Consider the following 27,974-nt stretch of genomic DNA (forward strand, 5'->3'; position numbering starts at 1 on the left):
AAAGGTCTTGCTGGATGTAGAGAAGCCAGGGCCCACACCCTGAGATACTGTTTTTGCAAGTTGGCTGCAGGGCCCAAAAACTTATATTATGAAGTAGCACACATTTTAGTTATGTATGTGAAATTCTGATTCAGCTTTGAAGCTGTACCATGAGCGCAACACTTTACCCTGAAAAAGGAGTTTAAGTTTTGTACTGCCATGTATAAACCAATCTGCCCGCCTTCCTACAGACAGACAAGACATATTTGAAGATATATAGTTTTTATTTTTCTAAAATTCCCTGCATATCTTTTATTTTTGAAAACACAAGTGAAAAATAAAATCAGCATTAGTAGCATAAGAAATATTTGTTCAATAGGTCCAGCTGAAGAAAAGATACCTAATGCAACTGGGTCTGGATTGACAGGACTCTGCTGTCTGGAGTGGCTGCTGCTACTGCTACCGCCCTTTTTTAAGTCCTCAGCATCACTATACCGCCGGATCCAGTAATTCAATTCCTCCCGGTCTGCTTCCTGACATCGCCTTAGTACAGTGAGAGATCGCCTTGTTTTCTCTACCATGTCCATTATGCAGTTTAACAGCTATGTGAAAAACAGGAGAAAAGGGAAGAACATATCAATCACTACAATTTAAGGTCTTTGGTGAGTAGTAAAACAAACTATTTTAGGACAATAAAGAACACTGTTTAATTCATGAAGGCTTCAGTCTAATGTTGTCAATGGTTACCTTTGAAATATAGACCCAATAGATGAGTAAACTCAATGGGAATGAGAACAAAAAGTGGGAAGTGTGAATATGAGTCATGACAAAGAGCCTACATCATAAAAGTATACAGCCACCTTTCCAAATACTTGTCTTATTACTGTATAAACTAAGGGAACCTTTCATAGTAAAACCATTAGTCTGGGTTTAAAGACTCATTTCCATGATTTAAACGTGCCTCTTATGTAAGTGGCTTTGGTATCAATTTAGAAATCAAATCCTATGTTCTACTTCAAACAATTTTACTCACTTTTTTCAATTTTAGCGGAAAACATAACACCTTCAAAGTGTTCCCACACTTCTCTTTTTATCAAGTAACCATGCCCCAGTTATTTATAAAACTTTTTAACCTATACAATAACCAATATCTTACATGGTCAAGATGTTTCCATTCCTCTGCCCATTCTCTGTCAGTTAGTCTGTGATCAATCATTTCCTCTTGACGTGTGCCATGCAACCCTACAAAATGTAGAGAAGGCTGAATCATCCTAAAGCATTCAAAATGTAATTCATATGTACACAATACTTAGCAAAGGCTACATAGGCAAATTAAACAATATAAAACAATGGTACACTTAAAATGGAGACACTCAGATTCAGAATGACCTAATAGGCAGGCTATCACACAATCATAAAATGTTAGAATCAGAAGGAATCTTAGTGGCTTTATGGTCAAAATCCTTTCTTACACATGAGGAAAGAGGAAGCAAAGTGACACCAACTCTTAAACAGTTTTCCATGAAACATTCTCTAAGTGAAAATATAAATAAATTCTAACTCTAACTTGTATTAATAAATACAAGAAAGAATAAACCATAAGTAGGCATTAGGAAGTTCCAAAGTGTGACTTTTCTACAATAAAATAAAGACAATATAAATCATTTTACATAGCGAGGAATATGCTTTCCTAAAACAAGCATAGTAAAATTTTATCACATTTTAGCATAGTGCACATGAACATAATCCTATTATGTATGCCTCCTTGATAAATTTAGGTCATGAAGAGAGGGTTTACATCAGTGGTCCCTAACTTTTTTTGGGCCACAGACCGGTTTAATATTAGAAAATATTTTCACGGACCAGCCTTTAGGGTGGGATGGATAAATGTATCATGTGACTGAGACAAGTGTCAAGAGTGAGTCCTAGACGGATGTAACAGAGGGAATCTGGTCATTTTTAAAAAATAAAACATCGTTCAGACTTAAATATAAATAAAACGAAAATAATGTAAGTTATTTATTCTTTCTCTGCGGACAGGTACCAAATGGCCCACAGACCAGTACCGGTCTGCGGCCCGGGGCTTGGGGACCACTGGTTTATATGATATGAAAGCTGCATATACCCATTCCATTTACCAAAATATAAAAACATATAAATAAATTGGACATCCTCTATAAAAAATCAATATACAAGGTATGATTTTTGACAAATATCATAAATCTAAACCAAGAAACTAAAAAACCTAAATTGTTGTCCATGGCATAAGTATACAGTGTGTCTGTAAAGTCATGGTGCACTTTTGACCTGGCACAGGAAAGCAACAAAAGATGATAGAAATGTGATATCTGCACCAAATAAAAGAAAAATCCTCCCAGTTTCTGTAGGATGATGTGGCAGCATGTGCACATGCGCAGATGATGACATAACACCGTGTATACAGCGGAGCAGCCCACGGCCATGCCAGTCAAGATGTGGATGGTACAGAGGAAAATTCAGTGTGTTCTGTGGCTCATTAAATTCGAATCTGTGAACAAAGTGCAACATGAATATCAGCGCGTTTATAACGAAGCACCACCATGTAGGAATAACATTACTTGGGATACGCAGTTGAAGGAAACTGGCAGTTTGGTGGAGAAACCTCCTGCTGGTAGGCCATCAGTCAGTGATGAGTCTGTAGAGGCTATACAGGATACCTACCTAAGGAGCCCTAAAAAATCTGTGCATGAGCCCACATCGAACTGCACTGAATAGGTATGAAACTGGTAGAGTTTTCCTTTAATTTGGTGCAGATTTCACATTTCTATCGTCTTTTGTTGCTTTCCTGTGACTGGTCAAAAGTGCACCATGTCTTTATGGACACACTGTATTTGCTCTTTAGCATTGCAGTGAAGATGAAACTAAAAAAAAAAGTAATACATAAATGCTTACCAAGTAAGTAACAATAGTAATAAACATGAGCAGTTATCAAAGATGCTCATCAAAATAGAAAAAAAAAAATGTCTCAGCAAAAGCCAAGCTATGGAAGCAATCTAGATGTCCATCAATAGATAAGAGGATAAAAAAGATGTGATACACACATACACACAATGGAATATTATGCAATGAAATCTTGCCATTTGCAACAACATGGATGGACCTAGAGGGTATTATATTAAGTAAAATAAGCCAGACAGAGAAAGATATATACCATAAGGTTTCACTTATATGTGGAATCTAAAATCAAACAAAACAAAATTTAAAAAATACTCATAGCAACAGAGACCAAAGGGAAAGTGGGTAGGGGACTGGTGAAAAGCTAAAGAGAAATATAGTCAATAATAGTGTGAATAGTTTGTACAGTGACAGATGATTACAAGAATTATTAGGATGATCACATTGGAAGGTATAAAAATGGAAGTCACTATATTGTACAGCTGAATCTAATATAACCAATATAAGATTGAATACCAACTATACTTAAATTTAAAATTTATTAAATAAATGCCAAAACAACTTGTTAAAACCCCCAAAACTTGAAACTTTTACACTAGATTACATTAACAAAACCTTTTATTTGCATTATATAATAAAAATTCAGTAAACTATTTAAAAAAAAAGGGATGAGGTGGAAGGCTCTGAGATACCTGGAAACAGGTTGCTCTTCTTACAAAGTCATTATGCATATAACACCTTAAGTTCTACTGTAAAGAAAGGCAATTGGCTATGGCAATTTCCATTTTAAACAATTAAAGCTATTCTTTTTTATTTAGATACTCTGAATAGCAAACTAAGACTGGCATGGTTTGAGCTTCCTGACACCTAGGGTTTTTCTCTGAGAGTATTATATAAGAGTTAAATGACAATAGACTTGTGAGATACTGCATCACAGCATTACACTTTTGTGAAATCTGAGTGGCTACAAATATCTTCTTTTAGCTGAATTGAAAAATAAAGATGATGAGTTACATGCCTGTTTTCAGCCAACATTAAATATGAACAAATATCAACCATGAAAAATGAACAAATAAATGGCAACTTTTTCTCAGATTACATAAAAAGCTAAATATAAAACACTTTGCATCATTCCTGTCCAATGACAACATATTCTGAGATACATTTTAAGTTAAAATTGTCAATGCCATCTATTGGTAAAAATGTAGAATTGCAAACATGTTTTAATTTGCATAAGAAGAAATTGGGGAGAAGTAGTTATTTAGTTATTGTGACTATTTCACGTTGAAATATTTGTAAATGTGTAATTTTTTGTTGACTTATTTCTTGCCTGTGCTTTAAAGAAAAAGCACTACCACTGAAATGAGGCATCAAAGACAACTGGTGAGTGATGAAGGTATAAATGTAGCACTGATTTTCATGATGGAGGCCTTTAAGGACCAAGAATTTCAGAGAAAGATTCAAAATCCAGCTGACTAAATCAATAATGATGCAAGCTCAACCACAGGAATAATATTAATGAGAAACAGGATGTCTGTGCTGATAGGATTCCAACATTAGTGGAACAGTATTAGGCTTCATGTCATTAAAAATAAAATAACAAGTACATTAGAAACATGTTTGAGCCCAACTACTTGGTGAAAATATAGGACTCCTTTGCTGCTTTTTGAACTCTGAAGAACATCTGGCAGAATCAAATCATTAAAAAGAAAAAAAAATAAAACAACTCAAAACTTTATTAACTTCTCTACTTCAGATACTTAAATATTCATTATCACACAATTTTTATTTATATTTATAATATCAGGGATATGTACTAGAAGAAAGTTTCTCATAAGCATCAAAGAGTCCATTTTCACTGGTGGGAAATTTAATACTAATGTTGAGTTTTAATGGGTTCTTATGCTTTAAAAAATTTTATCTAACTAGGCTAAAACTCGAAGTGTATTTGTAAACTAATGCTGCTTGTAAAGTTATTTTATTCAAACATTCTAGTGAGTATATGACTCAACATACGATAGGCATTCACAAATCATACCAGACTAAGTATATCTTTATGATGATTTTTAGATTTTCAAAATGGTATCCTGGTGTAACAACATAACTTATTTCTTGTACATCAAGGTTTTATTTCATAGTAACACACATTAAACTCTGCCAGACTTTAGGGATGATTAAATAGTTGCACATATTTATAGAAAATAGTACTATTAATTATATAAACTAATATAATTAAAAGGTAAGGAATATGATCTGAAAAAAATCACATAAAACTAACAGACATAATTCAGGCCCTGGCCGGTTGGCTCAGTGGTAGAGCGTTGGCCTGGCATGCAGAAGTCCCGGCTTTGATTCCCAGCCAGGGCACACAGGAGAAGCGCCCATCTGCTTCTCCACCGCTCCCCCTCTCCTTCCTCTCTGTCTCTTTCTTCCCCTCCTGCAGCCGAGGCTCCATTGGAGCAAAGATGGCACCGGCGCTGGGGATGGCTCCTTGGCCTCTGCCCCAGGTGCTAGAGTGGCTCTGGTCGCAACAGAGTGACGCCCCGGAGGGGCAGAGCATCGCCCCCTGGTGGGCAGAGCGTCACCCCGTGGTGGGCGTGCCGGGTGGATCCCAGTCGGGCGCATGCGGGAGTCTGACTGTCTCTCCCCATTTCTAGCTTCAGAAAAATACAAAATAAATAAATAAATAAATAAAAATAAAATACATAATTCATAAAAATATATATATATTTTACATTTTTACTATGAAAACATAATCATTGCACTTAAGCATAATTACTTCATTGATAATAGCACACTAAAACTAGTATTCATAAAACAGTATTTGCTATCTATAAAGTAGGCTATTTCCTAGCACCTACAAAGTGGGATATCTTGCATTGGTCTTACAATGAAGTTGTGATTCCACTTCTACTTGAAAATGAGCAATTGTATGTTTGGGGCATTAAGTGATAAACAAATGGCAAGACTTTTTCTTGGAAGGGGGTCAATATCACAATTGATTTTCAGGTCAAAATATCAACACACCAGAGAAATAACATTTTGAGAGAAATAATTTTTGAGAGTTCTTCAGAAATAAGAGAACAATAGACAGATTAGCTATTAAGAAAGCACATATTATGTGCTTAGTTATTTCTCTGACACGCTGTATGAATGCAGAAATGACTAGTGTGGGGAAGCAGAACTACTATCTTATTATTTCATAACGTGGGCCTTAATTGTCCCTCACCTTACCCTCTCTCTCCTTTTCTGCTTTTTAAACATTTAGAGTGTTGTGTGTAGAAAAGTAAAAAGACCTCATACATGATAGTTCCTATTTGCTAGTAACCTAATTAGAAATCTGTGTCCTGCTGCTCACCATACTATACTTCTGCCTGTGGCTAAGAGAACAATGTCCATATTATTCAGGTATTGAATAACTGGTTGGCTGTACTTCCTAGAGTTCCGTACCCTCAGCTCTAAGTTCTGATTTTTCCACTTGGACTTTATCCCTTACTGTTTCCAGCATCCTTGCCCAACAAATCACCCATTTCAGGAAAATTTGTGAACAACTAGCCACGAGGCAAAGGGAAGTCCTGTTGGTGGGTGGCATGGACTCAGAAGATGAAAAAAGAGAGGGTTGATATTGTTCCCAATCAGGTTATAAATAGCTTGACTCACCAAAAAGTAAGAACTGAAGTAGCTCCAGGAACAGTGCTTTGATACTTTCACCTCAACCACTGATCATGTATCAAAACCTACCTTGTTCATCTTCCCTCTCATTTTTCATGGTGTTCACTTGTTCTTTAGAAGGCAATGTCTCCTAAATGCTTCATTTCCAATAGTTTTATGCAAAGAAAGAATGAATACAGGCAAATGGAACACATATTTATCCAAACTCATTCCATCTCTGGAATTCTAATCTTTGACACAAAATTTCAATACTAAATTTAATCACTGGCAGTTTCTTGTTAAAAAAAAAAGTACCAAATCATGCCTCAAAGAATTATCTGCTAAGCCACAGATATGCTATATCATAGTTTTCAAATACGAAATGTCATAGAGACTAGAAAAATAAAAATGGACTATAAGTATATCAGAAAATAAAAGATACAATAAAAAAAGAAAGTGATTTTTAAAAATATTTGTGGCAGGTAGATTGCAACTGAAATTTCTCATATTAAGAGATTTAACTAAAATTTCACTTCATAGTTAGTGAGCCTTCATATTCATTTGGATGCCCTCTTCCAAAAAATTAATCTGCTGTCATAAAAATACAAGAAATTGAGAGAAAGAAAGCATAACTGTTAAAGAACATATTACACTCACCAAGTTTTCTCATAAAAGCGACAATACAAAGAAAAAACAGAGAATTTTTACCCCTATCACAAATTTCAAGCCTCAAGTTCATGTGAGAAGTAATGATGCAAGTCTTCAAGCAGCCAAACCTATAAGAAATGAACAAGTCCTTCAGTCTTACCCATAGGTCTGTTTCTGTCCCTGAGGTCCCTGTGGCTGGGGTGTCGATAGGAGTCCCTGTAGTGGTGGGCAATGGCCATATCATCCAAACGGTAATGCTGAGGTGGAGGTGGGGTGGGGTGAGGCAAGCCATTGTGCTGGTAGGATAAACCGTTATTTGGACTGTACCGCTGGCCTGGGCTAATAGTGCATGGTCGCTTGCTTGGATGTTCTGAGTGCAAAGGCTCTCTGTCAAAGCCATTTTCTTTGGTTCTGTGGCAGGGGTGGGGGAGAGAGAAAACAAATCGTGTTTCGTATTGTAACTCAGAAACCAGCATAATTCAGTCATTCACATTTGAACTTGTAATATAAACAGAATATTCTTTTATTGAATAGAAACTTTGTAAACTCAGCTTCCCAGAAGACCTATGGGAATTCACTGAAACCCATGCTGAGGCCTAAATGATCACAGAATCTCAAATGGTTCAGTTCTCAAACCTCTTTTAGCAAATATCTTCCTAGTTAAGGCTCATGTGTTTAGGTCATGAATAAAGGAAATCCGATGTCACTCTGTAGATAACATTTTCATGCAAAAGGCAGTACTTGATTTCTAACAAATTATTCTAATATCAATTGTATTTGACAAAGATTCAAGTTAGAACAATATCATTCTCTTGATGAATTCTTAAGGTACACCTATTCCATTCATCTAACTTTCATATCAGAACTAAGAGCTGTGTTGTCCAATACTATAGACACATGTGTCTGTTCAAATTTAAATATAAGTTAATAAAATTAAATAAAGTTGAAAATTCAGTTCTTCAGTAGCAACAGACACATTTCAGGTGCTCAACTGCTACCTGGAGCTAGTGGCTACAGTAATGTACCACACAGATACAGACTATTTTCACCATCACAGAATGTTCTATTGAAAATTGTTGATCACATGAGCTAATACAAAAAAGCAATGAAATGACTGGGACTCTAAAATTAACTTGGGTCACTAAGTTATCAATCATATAGAGCTAGCTGGGACTAACAAGGAACTCAGGTGAACCCCCGTGTTTTAAAGTTGAGAAAACACATTTCCAGAGAGCATGTATGACCTCTCTTCGGGGCCATTAGGTCTCAGGGCAGGACTGCATATCCTGACTGTACTGATCACATAATGTACAAAACTCTGAAGTGGATTTCAGAAGGAATATATTATATAAATGAGACCTAATAACTAAAAACTAGACCTATATTTTCAAAAAGAGGTGGAGCTTAAAATTATTTTCTGTCTGACTAGATCTCTATTTTTAAGATTTATCTTAATATAGTACAACAGAAACAATCCATATCCAATTTTGACTGGAATCACAGCTCTTGAACTATTTTTTAAGAAGTAGCTGGCACTCCCCATAAAACCAGCATTTTATTGTTAGACCAGTAGTAACATCTATTTTCCCTGCAAACTTTCTCCATAAGAATTCTACCAGGGAACAGCAGCTGCAGATTTCTGCATGTTTTATTATATTATTATTATTATTATTATTAATTTGGGAACAGCAGCATAGAAGCCTTAAGACATTTTTCCTACTTTCCTGGCTTCAAGGATAGTCTTTGTCTGATAATACTAGTAGCAATTAACTTAACAACAGAAATCATTGGGACCACAGGATTCTAGAATGAGCCATCCTTTATTCCCGTAGGGTAGGTCTTCAGGGACAATTTACACACACCAGACTGAAAAGGATAAAGGACCTAGAGACAGAAGTTATGGACAGCAGGGCATTGTCCCTGCAGGAGTGGTTGCCAGAAGTCTCAATATGCTCTCATCAAAGTGTGTGTCTATATTAAAACATCATTGATATCAGACAAAAATGTGCACAATAGTTCAGACATTAGCTAAACTCATCGCTTTAAAATAATTTTTAAAAGTGAAACATTCTAGATATTGATTTATCTTCTAAGAGTATATCTATGATTCTAATCTGTATTTCCACATTTTATACTTTTCTGAATAATATACTTCAACATTCAATGCATATTATCAGCATAAATCAATTGGAAAATACTGAAAACTATTATTAACTATGAACATAATGCTAACATAACACCTACCTTACTGCCAGTGTGGTGTAGTAAAAAGAGCTCTGGACTGGGAATCATGAGACCTGAGATCTAGTCCTGGCTCTTCCATGACTAGCTGTGTGACACTGGGAAAGTCACTTAACCTCTCTGGACCTCAGTTTGCTCATCTGTAAAATGAAAGGGTTGGACTAGGTCAGTGGTTTTCAAACTGTGCCATCTGAGGCACTTAAGGGATTCTGCAGGCAATGAAGAACTGTTCCTTTAAACAATCAAGATTTAAAGAGCCAGAGAAACCCACTTATTATCTGTTTTTACAAATTTGGGTTCCACCTAAGGTTTCATTTTAAAGGAAAAATTCTGCTTCTAAAGTCAAGTTTGAAAACCACTGGACTAGATAATTTCTGAAGTCCTTTCTAATCTGAAACTCTATATTCCAATTTTCCTATATTTACATCTAAATATATATGTTATGCAGATTGATACACATAGGGCTAATAGTCCTCTGGTTAATCTGTGTCTGTGTTAACCACTTCAGCGAACAGAGAAGATCTGTGCTTTGTTTTCAAAAATTTATCATTTATAATTAATTCTTTGTATAAAAATAGAAAATAACCTCTAAATACCCTAGAACAGTGGTCCCCAACCCCCAGGCCATGGATCAGTACTGGTCCATGGGCCAATTGGTACGGGTCCACAGAGAAAGAATAAATAACTTACATTATTTTCATTTTATTTATATTTAAGTCTGAACGACATTTTATTTTTTAAAAATGACCAGATTCCCTGTGCTACATCCGTTTAAGACTTACTCTTGACGCTTGTCTCGGTCACGTGATACATTTATCCGCCCCACCCTAAAGGCCAGTCCGTGAAAATATTTTCTGATATTAAACCGGTCCGTGGCCCAAAAAGGTTGGGGACCACTGCCTTAGAACATCCACTGTTGCACTTCTAAATATAGAAACATTTTTGGCCTAGTGTGTGAAACTAATCAACTTACTGGTTTTGTTGACCCTATTCAAAGGTAACAGCAAAAAAGAATATTGAAAGAATTCTTATAATTTTCAAAATGCTATTTATTTTTACTCTGAGATCAGCCATCTGGTCAGTGCTTTTACTTCAACAACCAAATATTATGAAAAAAGATCTCCCCACCTACCCAAAACAAGGACAGTGATATCCTTAGCAGGGCTAGGTCTTTGGTCTATCCTATCATTTCTATCAGGTTCCCGCTCTCCTACTCTGGGTCCCATTACTCAGCTAGCTATGGAAACAATAAAGCCCATCACCTCACAGAGGCAGCTGTATTTTAATAGTAAAACATTAAAACATTCACAGCCCACAAAAATAAGGTTATGAAAGGCCTTACTGGCACTTCTTTGAATTACCCATATCTACTATAAGGTCAACCCTATTCAAAGACTGTGTGTTCAGAAAGGTAACTAAAACAATGTAATCAGTATTTATCTGTCTGCTTCTTAGAAATTCTTATAACTATCTATACCTCATTTGCATAGGCAAATTCCAAATTTGCATGCTTCTCTGTTGCCCTTTGAAAGTGTATTAGGCAAAACTAACAAATACTGGTAACTGTCCCATATCAGCATACTCTTGTAATAACTCAAATTCTAGTGGGAAGTCTGTTATGTCTCATGGATTTCTAGAAGGCATTTTTTTAAGTGAGAGGAGGGGAGATAGACAGACTCCTGCATGTGCCCAACCAGGATCCACCTGGCAACCCCCATCTGGGGCTAATGCTCTAATCAACAGAACTATCCTCAGCACCCAGGGTCGGTGCTCAAACCAACTGAGCCACTGGCTGTGAGAGGGAAAGAAAGAGAGAGAAGGGAGAGAGGGAGGAGAAGGAAAGCAGATGGTCACTTCTCATGTGTGCCACTGACCAAGGATTGAACCTGGGATGCCCAGACACTGAGCCAATTGGCCAGGGCCTGGTTGTTTGTTTTTTAAACCAACCTGAGGATAGTCTATATCTCCTTACTGAGAGAAATTCTCTTGAACATAATCTAACCAACACAACATGTAGATACCAATCATTTCTCTGTCAGGGTCTGATGCTCCTAAAAATAGTGGACCATGGAGTACTCTACTGTGTGAAAAGATAACCTGGCCAAAGTTAATGTTCAGTACTCAGTTTCCTGCCCAGTAAAGTGTGACTAATAGGAAACAAGACATGTTTGAAACAAATACTTGGAACAGCCTAATTTACATTTTAGTCCATCTAAGGCTGTTTTCCCCCCTAGTTCCTCAAAAACAAAGGCTGTAAACTATTTATAAAATCATTTTTAAAAAAGTTTTTCAAAAAATTTGCCTCTTTATAAACAAATTTTAATGTCATGACTACTATGCATTAGTAACATTTATATAAAATAGTTTAACATTCAAAAAATGAGGAAGAATGAACAAGTATATAATAACATAATAACAATAAATAGGATAAAAGGACTAATCAATCTCCTATATGACAGGATCAGGCATAAATTCTTCTCCTAAAATAAAATGGTTTCTTTTAAGTGTGTGACGGAATATCACTACAAAGATTGTTCTATGTAGAAAAGAAGTAGTACAGCATAATAAACCTTGGAATGGCATTGGAGAAACTTCAAAATTCTAATCTTAGTCTTGTTGCAAATAAATAAGTGCCTTAGCTAGGCACTCAGTTCTCCAAGTTACATGGGTATTTCAAACAGAACATGTCCAAACTGACATCATTTTCCTCTGGTACTTATTTTATGTCAGTTATACTTCCTTCTATCCAGTCACTCATGTTGAAACTTGGAAATACCACCCTCAAGAAGCATTCCTAGAGTAAGGAAATTTGGTGGTCTGGATGTCAGTACCACTGAGCCCATATTTCTCATAAAGACATCTCAAGAAATTTCAAAGTCAGAGCAGAACTACCTAAATACACAGTCAAAATGGGCAAAGTAATATGACTCAAATGAATCAACAAGAGAAATACCCAGAAAAAGAACTAAATGAAATGGAAGGAAACAAACTACTAGACGCTCAGTTTAAAATCATGACTTTTAGGATGCGCAAGGATCTTAAAGCAACCATGGATAATCACTATGAGAACTAAAACAAAGAGATAGCAAGCATCAAAAAGGACATTGAAATCATAAAAAAAACCAGACAGAAATGACAAACACAGTATCACAAATGAAGATTGCACTAGAAGCAATCAACAGCAGGCTGGATGAAGGAGAGGATCGAATCAACGATTTAGAAGATAAATGGAAGCACAGAAGCAGAGCACCAAAAAGAAAAGAGGCTCAAAACAACTGAGGAAACTCTAAGAGATCTCTGGGACAACATGAAGAGAAACAACATCCGTATCACAAGGGTTCCTGAAGGAGAAGAGAACGAACAAGGAATAGAGAACTTGTTTGAGAAATTCATAGCTAAAAATTTCCCTAAATTGATGAAGAAAAAAGTCAAGTTCAAGAAGCAAAGAAAGTCACATTAAAGATGAATTTAAGGAGGCCTACATAAAGACACATCAAGATTAAAATGCCAAAGTTAAGAGACAAAGAAAGAATAGTAAAAGCTGTAACAGAAAAGCAGTTAATTACCAACAGAGAAGCCCTCAGAAGGATGACATCTGACTTCTCAACCAAAACATTTCAGGCCAGAAGGAATATTCAAAGGTGATGTAAAACAGGAACCTACAACTAGGATGACTTTATCCAGCATGGACACTATTTAAAATTGACAAAGAAATAAAAGCTTCCCAGACAAAAGAATGACTCAAGGGATTCATTACAACCAAACTAGTACTTTAAGAAATATTGAGGGCTTGCTATAAAGACAGCAAAGGAAAAAGAAATTGGGAGAAAGAGGCTTGTAGTTTTAAAGAATAAAATGAGAATAAATAAGTACAAATCAATAATCACCTTAAATGTAAATGGAGTAAATGCTCCAATCAAAAGACATAGGGTAGCTACATGGATAAGAAAACAGGTCCCGTATATATGTTGTCTACAAGAGATCCACCTCAGAAAAATATATACACATATACTGAAAGTGAAGAAATGGAAAAAATATTTCATGGAATAAAAAAATGGAAGTAAAAAAAAAGCTGGGGTAACAATACTTATATCTGACAAAATAGCCTTGTAAGGGATAAAGAAGGTCACTACATAATGATAAAAGAAATAATCCAACAGGAGGATATAACCTTTATAAGTATTTATGCACTGAATATAGGAGCACTTAAATATATAAAGCAGATTTTGAGGGACACAAAGGATGAGATCAACAGCAATACTATAATAGTACGGGATTTTAATACCCCACTAACATCAAAGGATACATCCTCCAGACAGAAAATTAAAAAAGAAACAGTGCCTTAAATGACACAGTAGATGAACTGGATTTAATTGATATCTTCAGGACCTTTCACCCCAAAGCAACAGAATATATATTCTCTAGGATAGACCACGTTAGAATACTAAACAAGTCTCAATAAATTTAAGAAGATTGAACTCATATCAAGCATCTTCTCTGATCACAATGGCATGAAATTAGAAATCAACTACAAAAGTTGAACATTCAAACATTCAAACATTTGGAGGCTAATTAGCATGTTATTAAATAATGAATGTGTTAACAATGAGATCAGAAAGAAAAAAAAATTCTGGAAACAAATGAAAATAACCATACAACACCCAAAATCTATGGGACATGCAAAAGCAGTCCTGAGAAGAAAATTCATAGCATTTACAGGCATATTATAAGAAGCAAGAAAAAGCTCAGATAAACAACCTATATCTTTACCTAAAAGAACTAGAGAAAGAACAACAAATAAAGCCCAGAGGAAGTAGAAAAAAGGAAATAAAAAGATTAGAGTAGAAATAAATGACATATAGGCTAAAAAAATATACAAAAGATCAGTGAAACCAAGAGCTGTTTCTTTGAAAAGGTAAACAAGATCGACAAACCTTGAACCAGATTTATCAAGAAAAAGAGAGGACTGAAATAAGTAAAATTAGAAATGAAAATGGAGTGGCCCTGGCCAGTTGGCTCAGTGGTAGAGCATCGGCCTGGCGTGTAGAGGTCCCGGGTTCGATTCCCAGCCAGGGCACACAGGAGAAGCGCCCATTTGCTTCTCCACCCCTCCCCCTCTCCTTCCTCTCTGTCTCTCTCTTCCCCTCCCGCAGCCGAGGCTCCATTGGAGCAAAGATGGCCCGGGCGCTGGAGATGGCTCCTTGGCCTCTGCCCCAGGTGCTAGAGTGGCTCTGGTCGCGGCAGAGCGACATCCCGGAGGGGCAGAGCATCGCCCCCTGGTGGGTGTGCCAGGTGGATCCCGGTCGGGCGCATGTGGGAGTCTGTCTGACTGTCTCTCCTGGTTTCTAGCTTCAGAAAAATGCAAAAAAAAAAAAAAAAAAAAAAAAAAAAAAAAGAAATGAAAATGGAGAAATAACAACTGACACAACAGAAATACAAATGATTGTAAGAAAATACTATGAAGATACATGTATATGTTAAAAAATTAGACAACCTAGAAGAAATAGATAAACTCGTAGAAACATACAATTTTCCAAAACTCAATCTGGAAGAATCAGAAAACCTAAGCAGACTGATTACAACAAATGAAATTGAAATAGTTATCAGAAACCTCCTAGCAAACAAAAGCCCTGGATTGGATGGATTCATAGACGAATTTTACCCCTTCAAAGAAGAACTAACACCTACCCTTCTCAAACTATTTCAAAAACTTCAAGAGCAGGGAAGACCTCCAAGCTCATTTTATGAGGCAAACATTATCCTCATTCCAAAACCAGATAAAAACACTACAAAGAAAGTAACTATAGGCCAATATCCCTGATGAATATAGATGCTAAAATTCTCAACAAAATATTAGCAACCCAATCCAGCAATACATTAAAAAGATCATACATCATGATCAAGTGAAATTTATTTCAGGGAGGAAGGCTGGTACAATATTTGCAAGTCAATAAATATAATTCATCACATAAAGATAATTAAGGATAAAAAGATCACATGATTGTATCAATAGATGTAGAAAAAGCATTTGATGAAATTTAGTACCCATTCATAAACAAAACTCTCAGCAAAGTGGGAATAACAGGGAACAAACCCCAACATAATAAAGGCCATATATGACAGACCAACAGCCAACAACACACTCAATGGGCAAAAATCAAAAGCAATTCCCTTAAGATCAGGAAAAAGGAAGGGTGACCCCTTTCACCACTCTTACTCAACATAGTTCTGGAAGTCCTAGCCTCAGCAATCAGACAAGAAGAAATAAAAGGCATACAAATTGGAAAAGAAGAAGCAAAACTGTCATTATTTCCTGACGACATGATACTGTACAAAGAAAACCCTAAAATCTCAGTAAAAAAACTACTAGATCTGATAAATGAATTTGACAAGGTGGCAGGGTATAAAATTAATATTCAGAAATCAGTAGCGTTTTTATACACCAAAAATAAACTGTCAGAAAGAGTAATTAAAGAAACAATCCCCTTCACTACTGCAGCAAAAATAAATAAATAAATAAATGAGTAATTAAATAAATACTTAGGAATAAATTTAACCAAGGAGGTGAAAGACTTAATATATGACATTGAAAAAAGAAATCAAGGAAGATACAAAGAAGTGGAAACATATCCTGTGTTAATGGATAGGAAGAATTAACATCTTTAAAACGTCTATACTATCCAAAGCAACCCATAGATTCAATACAATTCCTATTAAAATACCAATGGTATACTTCCTAGATCGAGAACAAATATTCCAAAAATTTATATGAAACCAGAAAAGAACCCAAATAGCTTCAGCAATCTTGAAAATGAACAAAGTGAGATGTATCACACTTCCTGATATCAAGATATACTACAAGTCTACTGTAATCAAAGCAGCTTGGTATTGTCCTGACAACAGGCATACAGATCAGTGGAACAGAACAGAGAAACCAGAAATAAATCTAAACCTTTATCGTCAATATTTGTCAAAGGAGGCAAGAGTATAAAATGAAGTAAAGACAGTCTCTTTAATAAATGGTGTTCGGAAAATTGGACGGGTACATGCATAAAAATGAAACTAGATCACCAACTAACACCAGTCACAGAAATAAACTCAAAATGGATAAAAGATTTCAATGAAAGTTATGAAACCATAAAAGTTTTGGAAGAAAACATAGGCAGTAAACTCTCTGATATCTCTTGTAGTAATATTTTTGTCAATTTATCTCTACAGGTAAGTGAAATAAAAGACAAAATAAACAAATGAGACTATATTAAAATAAAAAGCTTTTGCACAGCAAAAGACACCATTAATAAAATAAATGGACAACCCACACAATGGGAGAACATATTCGCCAACATGTCTGATAAGGGGTTAATAACCAAAATTTAGAAAAACTTTGAAAACTCAACACCAGGAAGATAAACAGTCCAATTAAAAAATGGGCAAAGGAACTGAATAGTCACTTCTATAAAGAGAAAATACAGATGGCCAATAGGCATATGAAAAAATGTTTTTCACTAATCATCAGAGAAATTCAAATTAAAACCACAATGAGATATGTAGCCTTACACCTGTCAGAATGGATCTCATTAACAAATCAACACACAAAATGTGCTGGTAGGAGTATAGAGAAAAGGGAACCCTCCTGCCCTGCTGGAGAGAATGTAGACTTGTGCAGCCACTGCAGAAAACACTATAGCATTTCCTCAAAAAATTGTAAATGGAACTGCCTTTTGAACCAGCTATCCCACCTTTAGGAATATATCCTAAGAATCCCAAAACACTAATTCAAGAGAAGATATACCCCCACCATGTTTTTTTTTTTTAATGCAAATCCTTATTTTTTAATTAATTTATTTATTTTTTAAAAAGGGTGAAGAAAGAGAGACCAAGAGAGAGAGAAAGGGGGGAGGAGCAGGAAGTATTAACTCCTATATGTGCCTTGACAGGCAAGCCCAGGGTTTGGTCCCAGTGACCTCAGCATTCCAGTTTGGCGCTTTATCCACTGTGCCACCACAGGTCAGCCCCCACCATGTTTGTTGCATTGTTTACAATAGCCAAGGTCTGGAAACAGCCCAAGTGTCCATCAATGGACAAGTGCATTAAAAAGTTGTGGTAGATATACACAATGGAATACTACATGGCTGTGAAAAATAAGGAAATCTTACCTTTTGTGACAGCATGTATGGGCCTGGAGATTATTATGCTAAGTGAAATAAGCCAGGCAGGGAAAGACAAAAATCATATGATCTCACTTATATGTAGAATCTAATCAACACGGTGAACTGAGGAACGGAATAGAGGCAGAGGCGGGGTCACAGGGAGCAGAGGGACAGCTGTCAAAGGGAAGAGGGAGCGGATGGGATCAGAGACAGTGAACGGATTAATTAAATTATAGATATGTAACATATAGATACAGATACCAGGACAGCAAATTCCAGAGGAAAGGTGGGGAGGGAGTCAGAGGGAGGGGGACAAAGGGGGTATAATGGGGGGCACGTTGTTGGGGGATGAGGGTGTTACATTGAACGGGACACTTGAATCCATGTTAACAGAATACATTTAAAAATTTAATAAAAAATAATTTAAAAAAATAAAAAAAGAAGGTGGAATGCTTCCATCATGTGTCTCCGGGAGCTTGCCATCTGCTCAACAGTTACACTCCTGTTATTGACTGTCTCCAGCCTTTCATAATTTCTGGCAAATGCTGATATATTCAACTTCTACTGCTCCTACTTTCTGGAACTGTGCTTTCTTATCCTAATTTGTCATATGTACATTTTCAGGGAAGCCTTACTGAAAGTGTTTTTGGTCAGTGAACCAATCATAGCATTTTGTTCCTGGTTACTGATGGCTCTTTTCATTGTTGTGCGTATTTCAGGGGTACATGTTTTAAAATGGTAGAAAGCAAGAGACTAAGCAAGAAAGACTCATACGAGAGAGACCAGTTTGTGTAATACTGAAAATGACGACATTAAGTTTAATGATTTTTTTATTCAAGTAGTGGAGTTGTTGTATTTTTGTATGTGTGGTGGTTTGCTTGTTTTGCTTTAGATACCCACTTTGTGGAACACACTATCCTGAGCTTTAGTGAGCATACAAGGATAAACGAGGGATAATCCCCCACCACCCTCTGTAAGATTATTATTTATTGTAATATCAGACTTACATTCTTTATAGAAGTGTACTGACAAGAAATCTTTTACCACATAAATAATTTAATTGTATATATGACTTCTATATTTTCACATAGGACCTGAACTTGGCAGGTACCATACAAACAGTACAAAAGTGGCATGGGAAATTAGAGTGAAAAAAAAAATCACTACGAAAAGTACACTTGGATGAGTAGGAGCTATGAAGTTGGTTCAAATTTTGGCACTCCCATTAGTTGGACATATGGATTTAACCCCTATACGCCTCAGTGCTTTTATCTACAAAATGGAAATGATTATCTCAGAGCTACTAAGAGGGCTGTATGAAAGAACCTACACAAAGAGCCTCACACATATATATTTAGCATTCAATAACTTAAAGAACTTTGTTTTTAAGCTGGGGCATGCAGAGTCTGATGGTACATAATTATAAGACCATGGAAATTCAAATCAGAGGATCTAGGATTGGAATCCCATCAGTACTTCTTACAAGCTATGAGACCTCAGGAACATGGCCCAGTTTGCCTGAATCTATGCAGTAAGACTTTTAGAAAGTAAGTGCCTTATGCTACTATGTACATTATTTAGCACAGGGCCAGCACATCTTAAGTGTTCAGTAAACAGTAATCATTTATAATTGGGAAGCCTTTATTAAATAGTAGATATTATCTGAGTTAGCCTGTGAAGTGCAAATAGAATTGTGGCAGATAGGAATGAGGGAAAAGAAAAGAAACCATCTTTCTTTTTTTTATTTTTTTTTTTTTTTTTTTTTTTCATTTTTCCGAAGCTGGAGACGGGGAGGCAGTCAGACAGACTCCCACATGCGCCCAACCGGGATCCACCCGAGATGCCCACCAGGGGGCGATGTTCTGCCCCTCTGGGGCATCGCTCTGTTGCATCCAGAGCCATTCTAGTGCCTGAGGCAGAGGCCACAGAGCCATCCCCAGCACCCGGGCCATCTTTGCTCCAGTGGAACCTCGGCTGTGGGAGGGGAAGAGAGAGACAGAGAGGAAGGAGAGGGGGAGGGGTGGAGAAGCAGATGGGCACTTCTCCTGTGTGCCCTGGCTGGGAATTGAACCCGGGACTCCTGCATGCCAGGCCGACGCTCTACCGCTGAGCCAACCGGCCAGGGCAAGAAACCATCCTTCTTAATAGAAACTAGACATGAAGAATATTCAGCAGGGCTAGACCCTATGAAAGCAACAAGAAATACGGCTAGAAGGTCCACATTGAGACTGAAGTATGTCCTCTAGAAATCATGCTCCCTCATTATGTAAAGTAACTTAATGCTATTTCACTGGAGTCCTTCACAGTTGAAAATAAATTTTAAAATTTTTACAGAGATAATTATTTCTTTAAAGTTAAGTATACATAAAATACCTAACACAAAACCAAAATGCGGCCCTGGCCAGTTAGCTCAGTTCATTATGAGTGTCGTCCTGAAAACAACAGGATGCAGGTTTGATCCCATCAGGGCACACATGGGAAGCAAACAAAAAATGCACGACTGAGTGGAACAACAAATGCTTCCTTTTCCCTTTCTCTCCCTTCCTCTGTCTACTTTTCTAAAATCAATAAAAATTAAGCCCTGGCCAAATAGTTCTGTTAGTTGGAGCATTGTCCCAGAGCACAGAGATTTGCTGGATCTATTCCCAAGTCAGGGCACATACAGGAGCAGCTCAATGTTCCTGTCCCTCTCTCTCTCCATCTCTCAAAAGAAAAATAAAGTATGAATATTAATTACTTATATTTTTATATAAAACTAAATGATGTAGATAATATAAACTTAATTCTTATTCACAATTAATTCTACAGTTCCTTGTAAAGTGTACCTATTTACTTTTTCTTTTTAGAAATACAAAAGTATTGAAACCTCATTCATTTTACAGAAAAAGAGAAATAAACCTAGTAGTTCCAGCTGATGTGTAGTGTGTTGATCCACATTCAATGAACATGGCTTCAAAATGACTGTCTTTTGATTCTCCAAACTTCAGTATTTTCTAATTTACTCAGCAAGCCAGGAAACCTGGATGACTGTGGATCCTCTATTATTTAAAATAACTTATAAAATTATAAAATATTGCCCTAGCCAGTTGGCTCAGTGGGAGAGCATCCACCTGGCATGTAGATGTCCTAGGTTCGATTCCCGGTCAGGGCACACAGGAGAAGTGACCATCCCTTCTTTCTCCCTCTCCCTCTCTTTCTCTCTTCCTCTCCAGCAGCCATGGCTCATTGGTTCAAGTGAGCTGGCCTCAGGCTATGAGGAGGGCTCTGTGGCCTCTGTCTCAGGTCCTAAAAAAATGGCTCCACTGTTGAGCAATGGAGCAATGGCCCCAGACAGGCAGAGCATTGTCCCCTATTGGGCTTGCTGGGTGGATCCCGATTGGGGTACATGTGGGAGTCTCTCTGTCTCCCCTCCTCTCACTAAAATAAATTAAAATAAAATAATAAAATCAAATAACAAAATATTATACTATTGCATTTACCCACTTGAACAATTATAGGGAAGAAATAAATGAGAGAAAGTAAAGGGAAAAAACACAATTCTTAGTTGACTTTATTTATACTTTGTATATCAAAACATTTTGTGCAACTGCAAGATTTCGGGTATGTATATATAATATGCTGGCTTCTCCACCAAGAAGTTTTGTGACTTTAGGCAAATTCTTTGGGCCTTAGTTTTTCCTAAAGCATAAGAGACAGGGCTGGCTTGTTGGATCCATAAGATCCCTCCTAGCTGACATATCAAATAATTCTAAAGTTTAAGCAAATCTTTTTTTAAATATTAATTATTGGAGGAGAAAGAAATTACGTGGCCATTATAATAAAATCTAGATGTGTTAATCTGTAATTTAAAACATAATTACATTAAAATAATGATATATATATTTATTTATTTATTTATTCATTTAAGAGAGGAGAGAGAGAGAGAGAGAGAGAGAGAGGGAAAAGGGAGAGGAGCAGGAAGCATCAACTCCCATATGTGCCTCGACCAGACAAGTATAGGGTTTCAAACTGGTGACCTCAGCATTCCAGGTCCAGGCTTTATCGCCTGCGCCACCACAGGTCAGGCAAAATAATGATATATATTTAAAGGGAATACTTAACACCAACCATTTAAAATATACTGCTCACAACAATTAGGGGATATTTCAAAATGAATAAAAAGCTATAAAAAGCATTTGTATATATTTTTATTAAACAAGAACATCAGAAAAGCAAATGATAAGTCAAAGAATGTTGATTATGCAAATGAGATGCAAAACCAACTTTTATTTCATTGGTGAAAATGCACTATTATACAAAAGGCTGAAAGTACTAGAGTATCTGCATGTCCCCTGATCCCCTAATTTTTGTGAGCAGTGTAGTATGTGGGGACAGTGCTACCCATTAAAAAATGATAATTCAGTTTTCTATCTTAAGCAAGAAAGATTTTCTGAGTCAGAAAATTAGCATACCATGTGAGAACACAACATTAAAGACACATTATTACAAAAGTTACAAAATAAAAGCTGTGAAAAAAGCAATAATAATTAACATAACAAGTATACAAGTATTTTTTAAAAACCTTAATAATTTGAATGCAACTGTAGTTTCAAGAGATACAGCATTGTCTAACTACTCTTTTTCTCTTTACTGCACATGAAAGTGTAAAGGTCTCTATAAGCCATCAAGGCTAGCAGTTTTAAAGAGTGCTTTTAACTTCTAGTCTCTTATCTTTGAAAGTGATCACTCCATTAAACTGCTGCAAAAAAAAGGTTCATATCACGTTCTTCAGCTTTTCCCATCAGATATTGGCAAAGTAAACAACTATTTTAAATAATAAATTTACGTATTAACAAAAAGTAGAAGTTAAAAATTTCTATTTACTTTCCCCACTATTTTAGAAAAATCAGTATGACTTTTAAGTGAAAATTGTCTTTTTCTAATTTGAGTACTACAGTATTCTACCACAGACCTACAAAGTCAGTGCAATCGTTTAGGAACTCACCTCAGAGCTATTTTTAAAAGATAGAAGAATAAATTTTACTGCTCCAAACAGGAAAAAACAAACAAACAAATTATGTAGGCTTCTCTGTAAATAATAATAATGCTTAAAAAATCATAAAAGATATGACCAGTGACAATCACATTTAAGGATGAGAAACAGGTAAATTTGCCAAAACACATCCCTAAAACATGTAACAACTATTTAGTAGATTAAATCAGTAACCATCACAAAATTTAAACCCTGAAGTTGTAAACAAAATACAGAGTGCTCTTTTGTTCATGACAGGTCATGAACAAATTACCAAAATGTGTTTTCTCCTCAGGTGTCAGTTTTTCCCTCTTTTAGTGACTGATGATTCCCAGTGTTATTACAGAAACAGATTGATCTTTTTAATGAGCCAGTTTAATAGACTCCAGAATCTCAATGTGGCTGCTCACCCATGTCAGACCATATGCACCAGCAAAACATTCAGTAAAACAAAAAGAGCTCTGCTGTCAGACAGCTCCCTACTCTGTAAAACTTCATACCGTACGTCTGGATATACAGATAAGTAACCAGAGAAGAGAAAAATGCATATGCAAACAAGATTCAGAAAATATATGCAAAGAAATACTCTAGAGGTTCATATTTTCTTGGCTCTGATCAAATTCCCACAAGTGTATTTACACCACATATTCTCATTACCCTTCCTCCTAACTCTAAGGAAATCCATTTTCCATTTTTCCATTATAACATACACTTCAGGGTTTCACTTGAAAAAGAACACTCTATCCAAGAGCAAACCTGTTAATTGATTCCAACAGTTAATTCTGTCAATAAGTAAGCACAGCAAGAATAAAACTGAAGGTTCTTAAGAGAGTTCTACCTGACTGAGTGCAAACATGCATGCACAGATAGCTACAACTCACCAGAATAAAAATGCTGATGCCACCTGACCAGGTGGTGGCGCAGTGGATAAAGCGTCAGACTGGGATGCGGAGGACCCAGGTTTGAGACCCCGAGGTCGCCAGCTTGAGCGCGGGTTCATCTGGTTTGAGCAAAAGCTCACCACCTTGAACCCAAGGTCGCTGGCTCGAGCAAGGGGTTACTCAGTCTGCTGAAGGCCCAGGGTCAAAGCACATCATATGAGAAAGCAATCAATGAACAACTAATGTGTCGCAATGTGCAATGAAAAACTAATGATTGATGCTTCTCATCTCTCTGTTCCTGTCTATCCCTCTCTCTGACTCTCTATCTCTGTAAAAAAAAAATGCTAATGCCCTCCCCCCCAATGCTGCTTTTCTGTGTAATTTATATGAATTTTCCATATTAACGTTAGTACATTGTTCAGGTCTTACCTCAGCACTGTCCAAGGAAAGTCTAAAGGCACGGTACAAATATAAAACACTGGAAAAGAACCAGTGGGGAAATGGCTGGGAATACAGAGAAATGAATAAAAGAAGTTTTCATGCTGCCTGTTATAGATACTTAGCAGTTAGAGTTTCTAGAATACATTGTGTCCACTTCCAATTTTGCCTATAGGATTATCTGTACATATATCACAGCTATCTACACATTTTCCTGTTACCCATTCCTCGGCCCAAATAAATGTTCTTCCAATTTTTTACCCAGCCTCTCCCTAACGCTTTTACTACACTGTCCTAAAAAAAGGAAGCTGAAACATCTCAATACCTGCACACAGTACTGATTTCCTGCAGGGTAAATGGTTAGGATAAAACAGAATGCACACATAAATCAGCTATCCTTGGGCCACTTACTTCTTGGTTTTCAGCATCATGTGAATGTGCCACTGTCTGGGCAGACACTTGGATTAAGCAGTTCCCTTAAAAGCTAAAGTGCTAAATGCTTAGATATGGCCAAGGAAAAATTACTTGCAAAAATAAGAAAGAAATGTTGTTGGTAGGTCACATATGAAGGTGGGTCTTACAGTATGTCAGAAGTAAACTAATGATTAACCTTTGCTTCAGGAACATTCAACTATTAAGAGGAGACAAATTCCAGAGATTGTAACATAAAAACTATGATAGCTATATGTAAACTGGCTCACTTTTAAAAATATTCTGATTTGCAAAGCAGCTAATACATCTAAGGGCAGCTAAGTTAGTCACAGATAAATGTCTCTGAACAGCTCCAAGAACTATAATCTCCTATGAATATGAAACATAATTGTGGCTGAGTGTCAACCTCTCAAAACTTGTCACACCCATGCCTGAAGAGAAAGAAAAAAAATTATATATTATATGAATAATAAATTCGAATAGTTCCATTTTCATATTCTCTGTATTTCACAAATACTATGTAAAATGTTGCTATGAGACTTTGCATTCCTATATAAGAAAATAATAATATATGAGGATGAGGTATTAAGGAAAATTATTTTAATAAGGACATGAGCAGTTTCATGCATATGCCTTATTCAACAACTACTTTTGTTTTTGTATTTTTCTGAAGTGAGAAGCAGGGGTGAGAGGGCAGACAGACCAACTCCCACATGCACCCAACCGGGATCCACCCGCCATGCCCACTAGGGGGCGATGCTCTGCCCATCTGAGGCGTTGCTCCCCTGCAACTGGAGCCATCCTAGTGCCTGAGGCAGAGGCCATGGAGCCATCCTCAGCACCCGGGCCAACTTTGCTCCCATGGAGCCTTGGCTGTGGGAGGGAAAGAGAGAGACAGAGAGGAAGGAGTGAGAGAAGAGTGGAGAAGCAGATGTGTGCTTCTCCTGTGTGCCCTGGCCGGGAATCGAACCCGGAACTTCCACACGTGGGTCTGATGCTCTACCACTAATCCAACCAGCCAGGCTCTCAACAACTACTTTTTAAGTTTTAAAGAATAAGGAACTTTATTTTACATCCCTTAGAATCCTCATTATGAGAGCAAAGTGCCTGATAGAATAAATATTAAATAAAATTTCTCAGCAAAAATAAATTTATTATTTCTATTGTTTAACTCTTATCTTCACTCAGTTCACCTTGTTTCCCATACGTTTTCTCTTAGTTCACATAAAAGCAAAATCAATAGTTACTATATTGTGTTTACTGAGTAACACATAAAGACCAGCTTTCAACACCATCATGTTTTGAGAAAACTCGAAACAATAAACTGCTTGTCACTGAAGGGTAAAATATGGGATGAATTATATAATAAATAGCAATTTCATATATTTTTTTCAGTAGCAGTACTATTTATTCACAAAATAAGAACATTACTACTCAATTTACAATTTTCTTTTAAATTGACTGACTACATCAAAGGGAAAAAAATCAGTATAATGACATAACTATCAAGTTCCTCTAACACTTGTAAGTCTTCCAGCATAACAGAAAGGTAAGTCATCAACGATAATTTTAATACTGTGTCTAAGAGTAATCAGTGGCACTTAGCACACTGGAATATCATTTATTTTTACCATTTATCTTAATATTACATGCAACAAAAATTAACCTGCACAAAAGCCTGACACAGGCCAAACAAATGTTTGTCTCTCTGTAACATCCCAGACCAGTGCAAGGTCCCCAATATGGGTAATTTAGCCTATTGCTATTTTCCAAGAGGTGTATGTAGGTCAACAATTTAAACACCACATGAAGCATGTATTCATACCATAGGTACAAGGAAAAGGCCATGGTTAGTGCACAGTCCTCCCTCTCACCTGTCTGGAGTTCGCCTCTTCCCGTTTTCGTTCACATCGAGAAGCAGCTCGGAGGAGTCAACAGGTGAGGTGGTGCTGGCATCCAGAAGCAGCTGTTCATGCTGGGCGAGGTACTGGGCAGGGTTCTGTTTGGCCAGCCTTGCGCAGTGGAGGAGCTCACGCTGCAGCAGAGGCAAGTTCGCCTGTAGGAGTATGACAGGAATGAAAAGATGAAACTAATTCACTTTTCAAACACTGATGGAGAATGCAACTCAACTAATCAAAAAATGTCATTGAATGTATGCAATAGGTTTGATTCCCTGGCACAAATCTCAGTACTGGGCTACAATGATAGCCTTCCTCTGAGCCTGAGTTGTGCCAAGCATGAGGTGTCCGAAATCACAGCCACTGACTGGATGGGTTCAAGGGTGGGCCCTGGACACTGAGGATAGCTTTGTTGATTCAAGCATTGGCCCCAGATGAGGGTGGCCTGGTGGCTCTTGGTCAGGCACATGCAGGAGTCTTTCTATCTCCCCACATCTAACTTAAAAAAATAATAATAAGCTCTAATGAGTTGGCTCAATGGTAGAGCTTCAGCCCGGCGTGTAGATGTCCTGGGTTCAATTCCTGGTCAGGCACACAGGAGAAGTGATCATCTGTTTCTCTACTCCTTCCTCTTCTCTTCTCTTCTCTTCTCTTCTCTTCTCTTCTCTTCTCTTCTCTTCTCTTCTCTTCTCTTCTCTTCTCTTCTCTTCTCTTTTTTCTCTCTCTCTTTCTCTCTCTCTCTCTCTCTCTCTCTCTCTCTCTCTCTCTCCCTCCCTCCCTCTCTCTCTCTCCCGCAGTCATAGGGCAATTAGAGAGCATCAGCCCAGGGCAGTTCAGATGGCTCTGTGGAGCCTCCTATCAGATGCTAAAAATAGCTCAGTGTGAGTATGGCCCCAGATGGGCAGAATATCGGCCTCAGATAGGGGTTGCCATGTGGGAGTCTATCTCTCCTCCTCTCACTTGGAAAAGAAATAATAATAATAATAATCTTCTTTCTTTATACCATCCTTATTCTAAAAATACATATATTTTAATAGAAGAAATCTTGTGTACCTGTCACTGTCACTCCTCACCTCTCCTGCTTCCATGACCACTGATCACATTGGAATTGGCATTTACTTATTTTTAAGGTCCCTCATACTTGAACATAATAAAATTATGTGCTTCATAGGATATGAGGTTCCATTCATGAGCAATTTTTGTTTTTCCCTATGGAAGATAGGAGGTAGCTAAAATACATGCACAGTTCATTTAATTTCAAAACAGGCTTCCTGACACATTCAGTTTTGTATCTAGTAACTTACCCAGGTAACACAGGCTAATCCTACAAAATATCTCTGGTCAAGTACTAACTTCAAATTATATATATATATATATATGTGTGTGTGTGTATATATATATATATATGGAGAGAGAGATATGATCGTAGATATTATTTTTTGTAATCATCAGATTCAGATTCATATATTTTAGTAATGCACCATGTATGGTCGCATATCCCAGTGGAATTTATACACAAAACAGAATATATGAATAACCTACAAAAATGATCTGCTTTCAGGCCCTGGCTGGTTTGTTCAGTGGGTAGAGCATTGGCCTGGCATGCAGACATCCCAGGTTTGATTCCTGGTCAGGGCACACATAAGAAGCAACCATCTGCTTCTCTTTCCCTCCCTCTCTCCCTTCTCTCTCTCTTCCCCCTCGCTTCCAG

General features: G+C 36.9%; 1 protein-coding gene across 8 annotated transcripts in view; it reads right to left on the reverse strand.

Annotated features, from left to right (window-relative positions):
* Positions 1-27,974, reverse strand: part of RUNX1T1 (RUNX1 partner transcriptional co-repressor 1) — a 194,690-nt gene that overhangs the window by 44,556 nt on the left and 122,160 nt on the right. For all 8 annotated transcript variants that reach the window (XM_066379100.1, XM_066379104.1, XM_066379106.1 and 5 more), the window contains 4 exons: positions 26,240-26,421; positions 7,373-7,623; positions 1,136-1,221; positions 380-581 (listed from right to left, as the gene is read on the reverse strand). In XM_066379100.1, coding sequence (XP_066235197.1) covers positions 380-581; positions 1,136-1,221; positions 7,373-7,623; positions 26,240-26,421 — 721 coding nt within the window. The remainder of the gene's footprint in view (positions 1-379; positions 582-1,135; positions 1,222-7,372; positions 7,624-26,239; positions 26,422-27,974) is intronic.

Source organism: Saccopteryx leptura, chromosome 3 (genome assembly GCF_036850995.1).
Source record: "Saccopteryx leptura isolate mSacLep1 chromosome 3, mSacLep1_pri_phased_curated, whole genome shotgun sequence".
Classification (NCBI taxonomy): domain Eukaryota; kingdom Metazoa; phylum Chordata; class Mammalia; order Chiroptera; family Emballonuridae; genus Saccopteryx; species Saccopteryx leptura.